The sequence below is a fragment of the Eublepharis macularius genome, chromosome 9 (assembly GCF_028583425.1).
Source record: "Eublepharis macularius isolate TG4126 chromosome 9, MPM_Emac_v1.0, whole genome shotgun sequence".
Lineage (NCBI taxonomy): Eukaryota > Metazoa > Chordata > Lepidosauria > Squamata > Eublepharidae > Eublepharis > Eublepharis macularius.
The window spans coordinates 39,897,143-39,909,495 of NC_072798.1; the positions used below are offsets into that span (position 1 = coordinate 39,897,143).

The 12,353-nt window shown below is 42.3% G+C and overlaps 1 protein-coding gene across 1 annotated transcript in view; it reads right to left on the bottom strand.

Annotated features, from left to right (window-relative positions):
• Positions 1 to 12,353, bottom strand: part of RANGAP1 (Ran GTPase activating protein 1) — a 30,162-nt gene that overhangs the window by 11,560 nt on the left and 6,249 nt on the right. Inside the window, exons 2-10 of the mRNA XM_054987810.1 lie at positions 11,839 to 11,988; positions 10,688 to 10,815; positions 9,210 to 9,269; positions 8,602 to 8,781; positions 7,902 to 8,036; positions 6,020 to 6,178; positions 5,102 to 5,215; positions 4,368 to 4,467; positions 3,608 to 3,692 (exon numbers count right to left, since the gene is read on the bottom strand). Coding sequence (XP_054843785.1) covers positions 3,608 to 3,692; positions 4,368 to 4,467; positions 5,102 to 5,215; positions 6,020 to 6,178; positions 7,902 to 8,036; positions 8,602 to 8,781; positions 9,210 to 9,269; positions 10,688 to 10,815; positions 11,839 to 11,950 — 1,073 coding nt within the window. The 5' untranslated portion in view covers positions 11,951 to 11,988. The remainder of the gene's footprint in view (positions 1 to 3,607; positions 3,693 to 4,367; positions 4,468 to 5,101; positions 5,216 to 6,019; positions 6,179 to 7,901; positions 8,037 to 8,601; positions 8,782 to 9,209; positions 9,270 to 10,687; positions 10,816 to 11,838; positions 11,989 to 12,353) is intronic.

Genomic DNA, 12,353 nt, shown 5'->3' on the forward strand with positions numbered 1-12,353 from the left:
GTCTTGGGGCTGTGACCACCTCTTGTCCATGCCAGGTACAGAAGCTCTCCCCCATGATGGGAATCCTTATTCCCCCCCGCTCCACCAACACAGGGCCAGTATGTCTTGAGGCTTGGGGCAACAAGGCTTTCCATGCCAGGTACAGATGCTCTCCCCCATGAGGGGAATCCTTAATATCCTCTCAGAAATGACTACTCTGGACTCTGTGGCCATACTGCAAAGAGATGCACTTGTTGTTGGAGACCTGTCAGCCCCTGGCCACACACCCTGGGTTGAGTGTGCATGAAAACATCACCCACATCCTTCAACACCTTCTCCTAACCCGCCCAAGACCCTCCCCTGGGCCTCCTCCCACTCGCCATGTTATGGAAATGGATTCTGGCGGTTGCTGCTCTCACCTCAAGGGGATGGGCTTCCCTTTTGTCCCTTTCCGCTTCCTCCCCCAGTAGAGAAACTCAAGTCATCCAGAGCCAGGCTCCAAACCCACCCTAGTCTCTGTGGCACTGCCAGCCTCAGGGGCCAAGCCTAGTGGGTTCCTGTGAGGACTCACAGAATACTTTTACATATTATACTTATCAATATCACTATTTAGAGCATCTGTTCCGAATGCGAAGGTGTCTGGGTGGGTCAGGGGGTGGTCCAGGGCTCTGGACCGCCCCTTGTCCTTGCCAAGTGCAAATGCACCCCCCCCCCATACACACACACACACAAGTGGAATTTTAACTCCCTTCTCCATGGGTCCTCTTGTCCCCTAGTCCACCAGTGCCTGCCACCCCCTGGCAGCATCCCAGCAGAGGGACTCGACTGTCCATTGCTGGGTTTGTTCCAGGAGGATCTGAACCCCTCCCCCTTTTAGGAATTTCTTGCCACTAGACCATTCAGGGCCTTGGCATCCCAACCACTTGCTGATGCAGCCGCCCACATTACCCCCCACATCCCCTATTTCTCCCCATCCTCATGAGTCTCCTCAAGAATCACCCACCCTGTTGCAGAGATGGATTCCACTGGTGGAAGGCTTCCCTTTCGGCCACCCCAGTGGGGAGACGGACTCTGGTCACCACAGCTCTCACCCAGGACTTTCTTTCTGGCTTCCCCAAGAACCTTCCTTCCTCTCAAAGAAGATTTTTTTTCTTTTCTTTCCTTTCTTTCAAAGAACATCTCTCCTCAAAGACTACATCTTTTCCCCAATAAGATTTCTGTTCCCCCAAGGTCTCTTTCCCCCCAGGATTGACCTTCCCTCATGGATCGCCTTTGTCCTTTCCTGTACAAGAATAACCCCTCATAGAATGTTTGTCCTTTCTTTTAAAAGAATGTTCCTTTCTCCCCAAGAACATCTCCTTGACTGTCCCCTCAAAGAGTACTTCTGTCACCATTCCAGCCCCAGAGCATTTTTTCTGCTCCCAGGAACTGTCATTTCACTCTGGGGGGGCCATCATTCCATTCTCAGAGGAAGATTCTTTAACTCCATCCCACATTTTCACTGCAACTTTTTGGTGCTGCAATGTATTTCAATGGAGCCAATGCAAGTCAATTGGCATTTGTGCCTCCCACTATATCTAATGGGCCTTCAAGCCTCTCCCATTGTTTTCAATGGGCATTCTTGTCATTTGTTTTAGTATGTCCCCCCAGGGGCTCTTAGTCTGCTCTGGCGGCTGTTATTCTAGTCCCAGAACACTTCTGCTACTCCCAGGGGCTCTCGTTGTTCTCGGGGAACTGTTGTTCCAGTCCCAACACATTTCTGCTACTCCCAGGGGCTGTCATTCTTCTCTGTAACCTGTCATTCTCCTACTAGAGCACAGATTCTGTTCTGAGGGGCTGTCATCGCATTCGAGGGGCTTTCAATCCAGTCCCAAGAGTCCTCCTGCTACTCCCAGGGGCTGTCATTTCATTCTGGGGCCTGTCATTCCAGTCCCAGAACACTTCTGCTATGGTCAGCAGCTCTCATTCCACTCTAGTGGCTGTTATTCCAACCCCAGAATGCTTCTGCTATGGCCGGAGGCAGTCATTCCACTCTGGGGGCTGTCATTCTAATCCCAGAACACTTCTGCTACTTCCAGGGGCTGTTGTTGCATTTGAGGGACGATTATTCCAGTTCAAGAGCACATCTGCTACTCCAAGAGGCTATCATTCCACTCTGGGGGCTGTGATTCCATTCCCAAAACACTTCTGCTACTCCCAGAGGCTCTCATTCTACTCTGCAACCTGTCATTCCAGTACCAGAGCACAGATTCTGGTCTGATGGACTGTCATTGCACTTGGGAGACTGTCATTCCAGGCCCAGAGCAGCTAAGCTGTTCCCGGAGACCATCATTCCACTCAGGGGGCCATCATTCCATTCTCAGAGGAAGATTCTCTAACTCCATCCCATGTTTTCATTGCAATTTTTTGGTGCTGCAATGTATTTCAGTGACGCCAATGCAAGTCAATTGGCATTCATGGTACTCATTATATATAATGGAACTTTCCTGGGGGCACCCGCTTCGGGGGTCTATTAACTTGGACATGCAAAATCCAATCTTCACCAAACTTGGAGGGTGGTTGGAGGGTAGCCTGCTGAAGACTCCCTGTGAGTTTGGCATCTCTGACTGTCAAGGGGGCCATTCTACGTTCTCTGGAAGTGACAAACTGCACCAACCAAATGAACCTGTTTGCGAACCGGATAAGTTTGTGGTTTGTGAAATGCAACAAACCACAAACTGCCATGAACTGCCATTTTCCCGGTTTGTGATTATCTCTAATTAAGACATTTGTGGGGCAGGCTGGTCAGCTGTCAGGTAACAACAATCTGAGGGGCAACACTCCCCACAGATTGCAAATGCTAACTACATTATGTGATGCATGTTCTGCTGTAAATTCAGTAAAACAAGTTTTCCTTCTGAAAAGGTCACACAGTTCTTTTTTCTATGGCTCCAAAATTTCTGGACATTTGACATCTTTAGTGACTAGTAAGCAAACCATGAATTCCAAACCAGTTATGCCAGACACATTACTTTTAGGAAGAACAGGCTAGGGAGGGGAATACCAACTTTATATAACTGCAGAATGTACAGCAGTCTCCCAACCACCTCTAAACAACTAAAAGTCCTCCAAACTATTAAAGATTTTAGCCATCCAAATAGAGACTGAGCATCAGCCAGATCAGAATGAGGGGAAATTATTACTTATTTTAATGAAGCTCTATTTCGTCAAAGATGGCCACACAATTACAGAGCAAGTACCTCCAGACAAACAAAATCAATCAAATTTAAACTGCTAGATATATTTTGAGAGCTCCCATGGGCCATGAAACAGGAACTTTCAAGTCAGCCACACAGCACCACGATTTCCACACATTTCAGAGAAACCATTGTTGCAGTGAAACAAGAAATATTTTTATGATCAGAAACTGAACTTATGTTTACCTATCCTTGCTGTGCAAGCCCAAATAATCACGTATCATGAATTGGACATTTCCAGAGAGTGGTCTTAGAACTCCAATGGGAACAAATACAGAGCCTAGCATGTCGACACCCCTTCCACCCATCTAGTCTCAGGCCACCATCACTATCCTAGCACAGTTCTGAAATGAGGTCTCCGTTCAATCTTGTGAAGTTACTGTATACCTTACCTCAGGGATCCAAGCACGTCTGCCATGTTGAAGCTTTCAAGGATCTCCTGAATCTGGTCACAACCTTCCTCTCCAAAGCAATTGCCTGTACCAAAGACAGAAACATCAGGCCAAAATTCCCACTACAAGGACATTGTTTGGGAATCCTTCAAAGCTCTTCAAAATGATCTATTCTTCCATCTGAAGAATGCTATTTCAGGATCATTTTTATAGGATTGATTTTACTAAGCAACTGTACAGTTTGCTGAGCAGTTTTTTTAAAAAACCAAACATCTATAATATATTGTGCATGTGACCTCAGGTGAATGTGACTGAACTGAGGGGATGCATGGAATGATTTAAATATTCTAGTTACGCAGGAAACAAAGCTGTTAGACTTTTTGCCACCTGTCTTGTATGGCAAGATAAACTATTCCATTTGACTAGAAAATCTCCTTCATACCTAAGAGTACCTTTGTGCAACAGCTGAGGACTGGGAAAAGACCCCAGAAAGTAGGGAAGCTAGAACAGGCAGCCCAGGGGCAAGGTGGCAGACTGCACAGCAGATCATCTACCAAGAACAAGGAACTTGGGTGTTAGGTAGGTGAAAGGGGAACAAGCTAAAGGAAAAAGGTGGAGGAAACAGGGAACCAAGGTGCTGTGAAGTCATATATTGACTTCAACTAACAAGCCAGTTCTTTGGTTACAGACATCCATTAACAAAGCACAATTAACAAAGCACAATTAACACATATTATACAACACCACCAGACTTTCATACCATTGAGATCTAGCTTTTCTAGCTCTGACTTATCTTCAGTAGCTTCAGCGATGATCAAAGCAGCATCTCGCTTGATTTCACAGAAGGATATGTTGAGTTCCTAAGTGACAGATGGTGTGGTTAATAGGAATAATCAATTTGGAGAGGTAAAGTAAAACCCCTTTCATATGAACTCTGTAGTGCTCAGTTTAATGTTAATTAAAAAGGAACCAAACCAACTTTTATTAAAAGGATATCTGGGCAAAAGAATTATAAATAAATCCTGCAAGGTCTTATACAGGTGCTTTACTCTTTTGTTGATTCAATTCAAGGACCAGAAAAACTAAGCTTATGTGAAGTTTCATATTTATTCATTATACATTTAGACCAAATACATTCCACTTAAACCAGGTTTGGTTTGGGACATACAGAAAACAGTTTGTCTCTCACCAAAAGGAATACACACAGTTCTTCCCCCTTGTCAAGTAAGTTACATAAGTACAGAATTCAAGCTTCACAAAGGCACAGTGGTTATACTTTCGTTTCGGTTTGCGATACTATCTTTAGCTTTAAGATGGATTATAGCTGCTGGCATGAACATGATCACATATACTTTGCTAGTCCCTATTTTAGGATTTTAAAGTAGGACAGGGAAATGGACAAGAAATTTCATATATATTTATAATGCACTTAGTTAACTCTGGTTTAAAAGTGGCATAGAAAGATATCCAAGAAGATCAAGTGGTAGTCAATACCTTCAGCTTATGCAGCCCTTCTTTAACAGCTTCAGCAATGGCAACAGCACCTTTTGAACGCACCAGGCAATCACCAAAGTTGATCACTTCCACTTGTCTGAGTTTTTTCAGGGACTGAGTAAAGTAAAAATTACATGTAAGTAAAATTACAGTACTGAGCCCTGCAAGACCTGTTCAGTCCTGCCAAAAGCAATTCCTATCCTACATCTTTTCAAGACTTTTTCCATAACGTAATCATAATGTTATTTAACACTAACAGTAACCGTATTTACAACATTTGTGTGCTAAACAATACATGATGATTAATAAAATACAAAATCAATATATTTCTTTGGTAAGGAAATATTTGGAAACCATTTTTCCAAATAGCTTGATTGGTATGTTGGGTTATCCATTATTGCTATTCGTGATGAAATTTTATCCATTACAACCAAATCCCAAACCTTATGTAGCCATTGTTTTATTGGGGGTATTTTTTTCAGATTTCCAGTATTGGGCTACATAAATTTGGCTGCTGCCTGCAATAAAGAGATAAGATCTCTTCTAACGGCTAGTATGGATGAACTATTCCACAAATTGAGTAATACTGTTTCTGGGCATTTTGGGATTTGATATCCTGTAATTTTTTCCACTATACCAAGCACCTTATCCTAAAAGATCTGGATTTTTTGGCGAGACCACCAACAATGTACAAATGTTCCCACCAGCCCACAGCCCTTCCAACACCTGGGGTCATTGTTTGATTTGTAATAAAATAATTTCAAAGGAGTTAAATACCCTCTTGAACTCAATTTAAAGACTTGTAACTTAATATTGAATGCTTTAGAAGAATGGAGATTTGACGACCATACTGAATTCCACCTTTTCAAGACTTTTAAACTATTAACATTGAAAGGATTGTATCTGAAAGGAACACACCTCTGCCATGGCCACAGCCCCCTTCTCTGTAAAAGTGTTGTCATTCAGATTGATCACCCTTAGCAAAGGATTGAGAGCAAAGGCCTGTGCTAAAGCTGTAATTCCTGGATGGTTGATTCCATTCTGTGGCATATGCACCTCTTCCAGTGTACCAATAATCTGACCAAGAACATAAAAGGGCATTATACAAATATAGTGGATAACATCATAACCCAGAATGGTGTTAGAATCATTATTTCATCTGCAAAGACTCTTGGATATTCTTCGTGAACATTCTGAACCCCATGAAGCATATGAAGAGACAACCTTTCTGGCATTCTGAATAACCAATGAACATCTCTTACTCCAGAATATCGGATACTGAAGCCGTCTTGCAGTCTGGAGTTAGCTTCTTAAGTCAAGAGACTTTGTTTTCCTTTAAAGAGACACCACACAAAACCAAACTGCTAGTCCTCATCATTTTTGTTAAGTCTGAAGTCTATATGCAATACAAGATGAGAACAGACATTTAAAATTAGTTTTAGGCAGTGGACCCAATGTTTTAAACACATTGTGATAGAATTATGTAAATATTAAGTCACTACAGATGATAAACAGCAGCAGCAGGGAACTCTCCTCTCATATGAATCAACTTATCTAGCCTCCCTCTGAAGATCGTATGCACCAATAAACTGCCTTAATGCTTTCTCATTTTTCTACCATGAAGCGTTATTTACCAGCAAGTTTTGTGTCAAGTGTAGTACAGAGTCACTGTACATGATTACAGATAGTGGGAAATAAGAGATACATTATTATAAAATCCTAAAAATCCAAAATTAATGTGTTTTGCAATGTAACAGAAGCAGTCATCACTCTACACCCAAAAAAGGTTTAGCTAGGGGTATTAAAAAAACAGCAGGACTCAGGATTGTTCTCTTTCTACAGTCATAGGCAGGGAGAAGAGGTGACAGCACTCATTAGGCAATCATAGACTCATTACCATCCTGATATAAGTTGCAAAAAAGGAAAACAGTGTACAACTCAAGAAAATATGGCATAAGGGAAGAATGGTTGCTGCACAGCACTTGTGTAGCCTGAGAGCAGATGCTTCCTGCCTCTGGGATCCACCACCTACCAAAGAAACTTAGTTCTGTGGTTTTAACAGCAGATGAAATGACATGGCACTGTGTATGTGTAAACAAGTGAGGGACTTAACATAGCAGTAGAAAGGGAAGACAGCCCAGGCCACCCAAGTGTGAGAAGAGACCGGTGTATTTTATTCATGTACTGTACTTGTACCCCTACTATGTTTTCAGCATTTTTGTAACTGGTGGCGAAGAGGACAGTAGCATACTACAAATTCATCCAGAATATAAACTGAACGTTAGCAATTAATATTAATGGCCACAACATACCCATTTACCAAAAGCAATACAACGGCACAGGAAAATTGGGGAGGCACTGTTGAAAGGCTCAAGAATCTCTCTCCTACCTAGTACTCTTTAACTTCCACAGGGACAACTTGTAAGAATGCCCCAAGTCCACAGGGAGTTATGTAGACAAGCCCCACACAATTTACCATTGTCCATTCAAAACGTTAATAGGGAGCACATGCAAACAAACAGCAAGTTAGCAAGACATGACACAGGACTCCAGCAATAGCCTGTAGCCAAGGTAGCACCAATATAAGAATATATACTCAGCACTCAATAGCATTCAGCACGAGCAAAAACCAGGATATAGTAGAAGTCACAGGCTTTATTTGATTAGAGAGGAAAGCATGATATACTTTTAAAAAACCATATGCGTGTTTTGAACACTAATCATACAACGGCTAAAGCTTCCACTTCCTATGAAATCTAATAGATTTGCTTTATCACAAGATCTTGCTTTTTGTACTTACCCGGAATGCCTCAGCAAGAGCAGTAGCACCATCATTTTCCAGGCGGTTCCTGCCAGCCATAAATATTTTCAGAGCCAACGGCTTACCCTGAGCACTTGACTTCCTGTGACATTCTTGCAGAGCTCCTGCCAAGATCTAAGAGATTATGGGACAGTTTGCATTACTGGAGTAGCATTCCATCCATACATGGCATATTTAAGCTGCCACTTCCTATATACAACATAGAGATCAGTCTCTGCTAAAAAAGATTATGCAACAGTAAAACTATTGCCAACTGTACCATCAAGAGGGGAATTTAGGTCAGTAAGATGCTATGATTCTATTGTTTATCTTCAGGTCTCTGTTCTTCAGAAAAGGCCACATCTTCTTTACCAATCTTGACAAGTTGTAGACTTTATTTTTACCCTTCTAATTCCCTGAGAGGTGGGCAGGCACTGTTTTAGAAAACTTGTTTTCTTTAGTTACAATAGACTAACACAGCTACCCCTCTGTAACCATTTTTGAGCATCTACTGTGAGAATAATCTTCTCCATGATATAAACAGAAGCCACGATCACCCAATCCAGCCCCAATCCCTGATCAACTCAATCAGACTACAATCTGAAGCAGAAATAATGGGTATGAGGACAAATCAGAGGGGGATCAAAAGCCCGAGACTCTACTGCCCTGTCTTTATACCGAACCCAGAAATGCCAGTCACCTTTCCTCCACCAATGCCCATGCCACAGTTGTTGAGCTTGAGTTCTTGCAGGGTGAAACAGGCAGGGCTCTTCAGCAATGCCTCAAATCCACGCACCCCATCTGGCCCAAAGGCGTTGTCACTTAGGTCCAGCTCAACAAGCTGACAGCCTGCAGAAACAAGGGCCTCCCCAAGGGAGATCTGCAAGATAACCAGAGTGTTAAAACAGATGAAGTGCTTTATCTTTCAGGAGAGAGATAAGATACTGTTCACAGCCAACAAGATTTTACGCTCCAGAGCATAAACCACAAGCAACTTTTTAATCTTCATACAGCCCAGTATAACTGTTACCTAGTTATGGTACAACTAACCCTTGGAAATGGAATTCAAGGCTTTAAAAAAAAAATCATATATTGCTTGGAGGAGCATATCTTAACGGAATTTCATTTTAGAACCCCTGCTTAGCCTGCTACTTTTCAAAGATTCTTTATGACTGGTTGGTACTAGCATACCTGTTTCCACTTAATTTCTGTAAAAGAAACAGCACACTTTTTCTAGCATTAATCATCAGGCTCTAAAATCACCCCATAACAGCCTCATACCAATCTCATAAGCATACATGCACTCACCAAAGCAGGAGGGATTTCAGACCTCAGCCTTCCAGTGAACATATCACTCCAATGACACCTCTAGAAGACAAAGTGTTATATGTTTAGGAAAATCAAAGTAGACTAAATGAAACATTACATGCTTTTTACCTGTGAACCATCTTCTAAGCGATAAGCAGAGCTACATAGGTTGTATATTTGTTTGCTCAATAAAAAAAGTTTTAGATCACAACTGCTATTTTATAGTGAAGTATTTTATAGTACCATTTTATAGTCTAAGGAATACATTTACTTATAGCCATCCTTCCTCACCAAGACTCAAGGTGGATTATGCAATGTAAATCAATGAATAAATAGCAATTGACATTAAATGAACAATGTAGTAAGATCACAGATATTAGAAACTATGCAAAAAAGTACCAGACATGATATATTATGAACAAATGTAGGGCATGGGATTATAAAAGAAGACCACCCAGTAAAAGCATGAAAATATATACAAAAACTGTAGAATAGACGACAGTCCTGTTCCATTTATAAAAACACCCCCCTGAACCATCCATTATATTGCAGGTCTATTCCCTTTATAGGAATACTCTCCTGAAAATTTCTGTTTTGCACATTGTGCAGAAAGACAGAAGCACGAGAACTTATCTGACCAGCTCAGATGGGCAATTCTGAAAGGTGGGAGCTAGCATGCATGTGTACAGGCAGCTGCCAATCGCACCCATTTGCAGGGTGGCACCCTCAGAAGACTCTGCTCAGATGAACAAAGCTGTCATGGAGGAAGGAGCACAGCAGAGAACGTGATCCTATAGCTATGAGAGTCAAAAACCATGAAAGGCTTTCTTTGTGAATAGCCACTATCTTAAAGGGAACCTGGTAACAGACAGGTAATCAATGAAGTGACTGCTAAATGGGTGTAATAGCCATACTCTATAAATGAGCTGTGGCATTCTATACCAACTAGAATTCCCAAGTTGCCTTCAAGGGCAGATCCATGTAAAGCGTATTACAAGGGAGAGAATGGTTGAAGAATTACTCCTATATAGAAAGACCTAGCAAAGCATGGACCTCCCATTTAATTTTGCTCCTTGAAAAACCATTTCAATCTATTATTCCACCAGTTTGAGTTTTACTTTAAAACTAGCCAAACATATACTGAAGGTTTGTCTGTAAACAAGCTAACTCTGCATAAGAAAATAACTTCAGTTTCTACCTGGTCTTCAAAGTAGTGCTTATCAAAATCAATTTGCTACTGGTTTTGATTCTTCAACAGAGTTGCAGGAAGCCCTGTGATTAATGCCATACTTAACTCACAAAACTGCTATGATAATTTTAGTCTTATGTTTGTCATTCATTCATACAGACCAAATGTTAACTGATCTATTTTATCAGCCAGGCAAGCAATTAATGAATCCATGACCTGAACTTTGCCTTCCATACTCAATAAAGATTATGAGGGGGAGGGTTTGCTCATCATCCTTTGAGATTCTTACCTTGAGCTCAGGTTTTTTCTCCAAAGCCTTGGCTATGATCTTTGCCGCCTCCACACCTACAGTGTTGCCTTCCAGACGCAGTGCTTCCATGCCATCAAACTCCTCAATTTCCTTAATCACTTCTTCAGCTGCACAGAGTAAGTAGAACATTATTCATCTTCAAAGTTAAGCCTGTAGTGCTAAGTGTGCTAATTGTGCCACATGAATCTCTTGGAAAGCTCTGGAGGCATGACCTTGTCTAACATGTCTAGGTTATGTACCAAGAGAGGCTGAAGTCTCTCGCCTATTATCACCTTTACTTGGGTTTTTCACAACTAGCATGGCTTTTGTTCTGAAGGAGCAGATAGGAAGCTTTTGCTTATGAAGCCCTGGTGCACCAAAAAGCTCACTCCATAGGAAAGGCCATGTGATTACACTAGCCTTTAAAGTAGCATCCACTATGCACCATCCAGTTTTTAAGCCATAAGTATCTTCTTGCCCTTGAGGCTTGCCTGGCACCTATTTTACTTTCTTTTCAGTGCCAAGGCCCTGAAGAGGCCCTGAAGAGATGGCATACACAGTACACAGGCCCTGAAGAGATGGCATAGATATATTTTAAATAAATAAATCACTTCTAGCAGCCAGCTATTCCTCCGCCTGTGTTTAAGCAGCCCTCTGTCATTGGGCTTCACAGCACCTAAGTCCCCTTCCAGCATTGTGGCAGCATCTAACTCTACTACTGGAGATTCAAGCAACATAGCAGGGGGTTTGGGTGACGATTTGTTCAAGTGGAGGAGGAGAGGGGGAAAGAAAAGCTCACTTAAAAATGTAGACAAAGAGATAAAAAAAGAAACCACACTAAAGGCACATGAGGAAAGAAAACTAGACCTAGGATCTCTGCAGAGAAAAAAGCCAAAAGGTACTTGTAGCTCCTCCAAAGTCCAGCACTTGCAGAGGAGACAAGAAAAGAACGGAAAGAGAGGGGTACTCTCCCCCCTCAGGGGTGGAAATAACAACCTAATATCCTGCCTTTAGGGATTATGGGAGATAATCTAGGCATTAGGATGTCCTCCTGTCCTCAAATGGGACTATACTTGGATCTCTTGCTTTGAAAAAGACTTTGAAACCATGAAGCTGTCACATCCTCCCAACAGCAGTCCTATTCTTCTTACCATCTTCTGCAGTATTGAGCTTCAGGCTTTTTCCTTTGAAACTCAGCTGTCCTCCGCCCACCTGTGTTTTGGCAAGCGACTCTGCAAGTTTAGAAATGTCATCTGATGCCATTTTCTGGGCTATGTCAGCCTTACCAGAGGAGAAAAATGCTGAAAACAGAAATTACATGCCATCAACATAAAGACGGTTAAAAAAAACCAGCAAGCATGTTCTGATTCTGCAGAAATATACTCTAAAGCAGGGGTCCCCAACCTGCGGCCCGCAGGCCACATGCGGCCCCCAAGCTCTTTCTGTGCGGCCCTCCAACCTGCTTGTTTGCTGCTATCACCCCAAGGCATTTTCCCCTCAGACCCACACTACTCCTCCTGCTACAAGAGGCACCACCTATCGCTGTTCTTCCTGTCCCTTTCCTTCCAAAAACACAACAGCAACATTGTTTCTTCTGGTCTCCATGGTTCCTTCTGCCAGCCCCCTCTTGGTCTTATCCTCCATACTAGCATTTTGGCCATTTGAG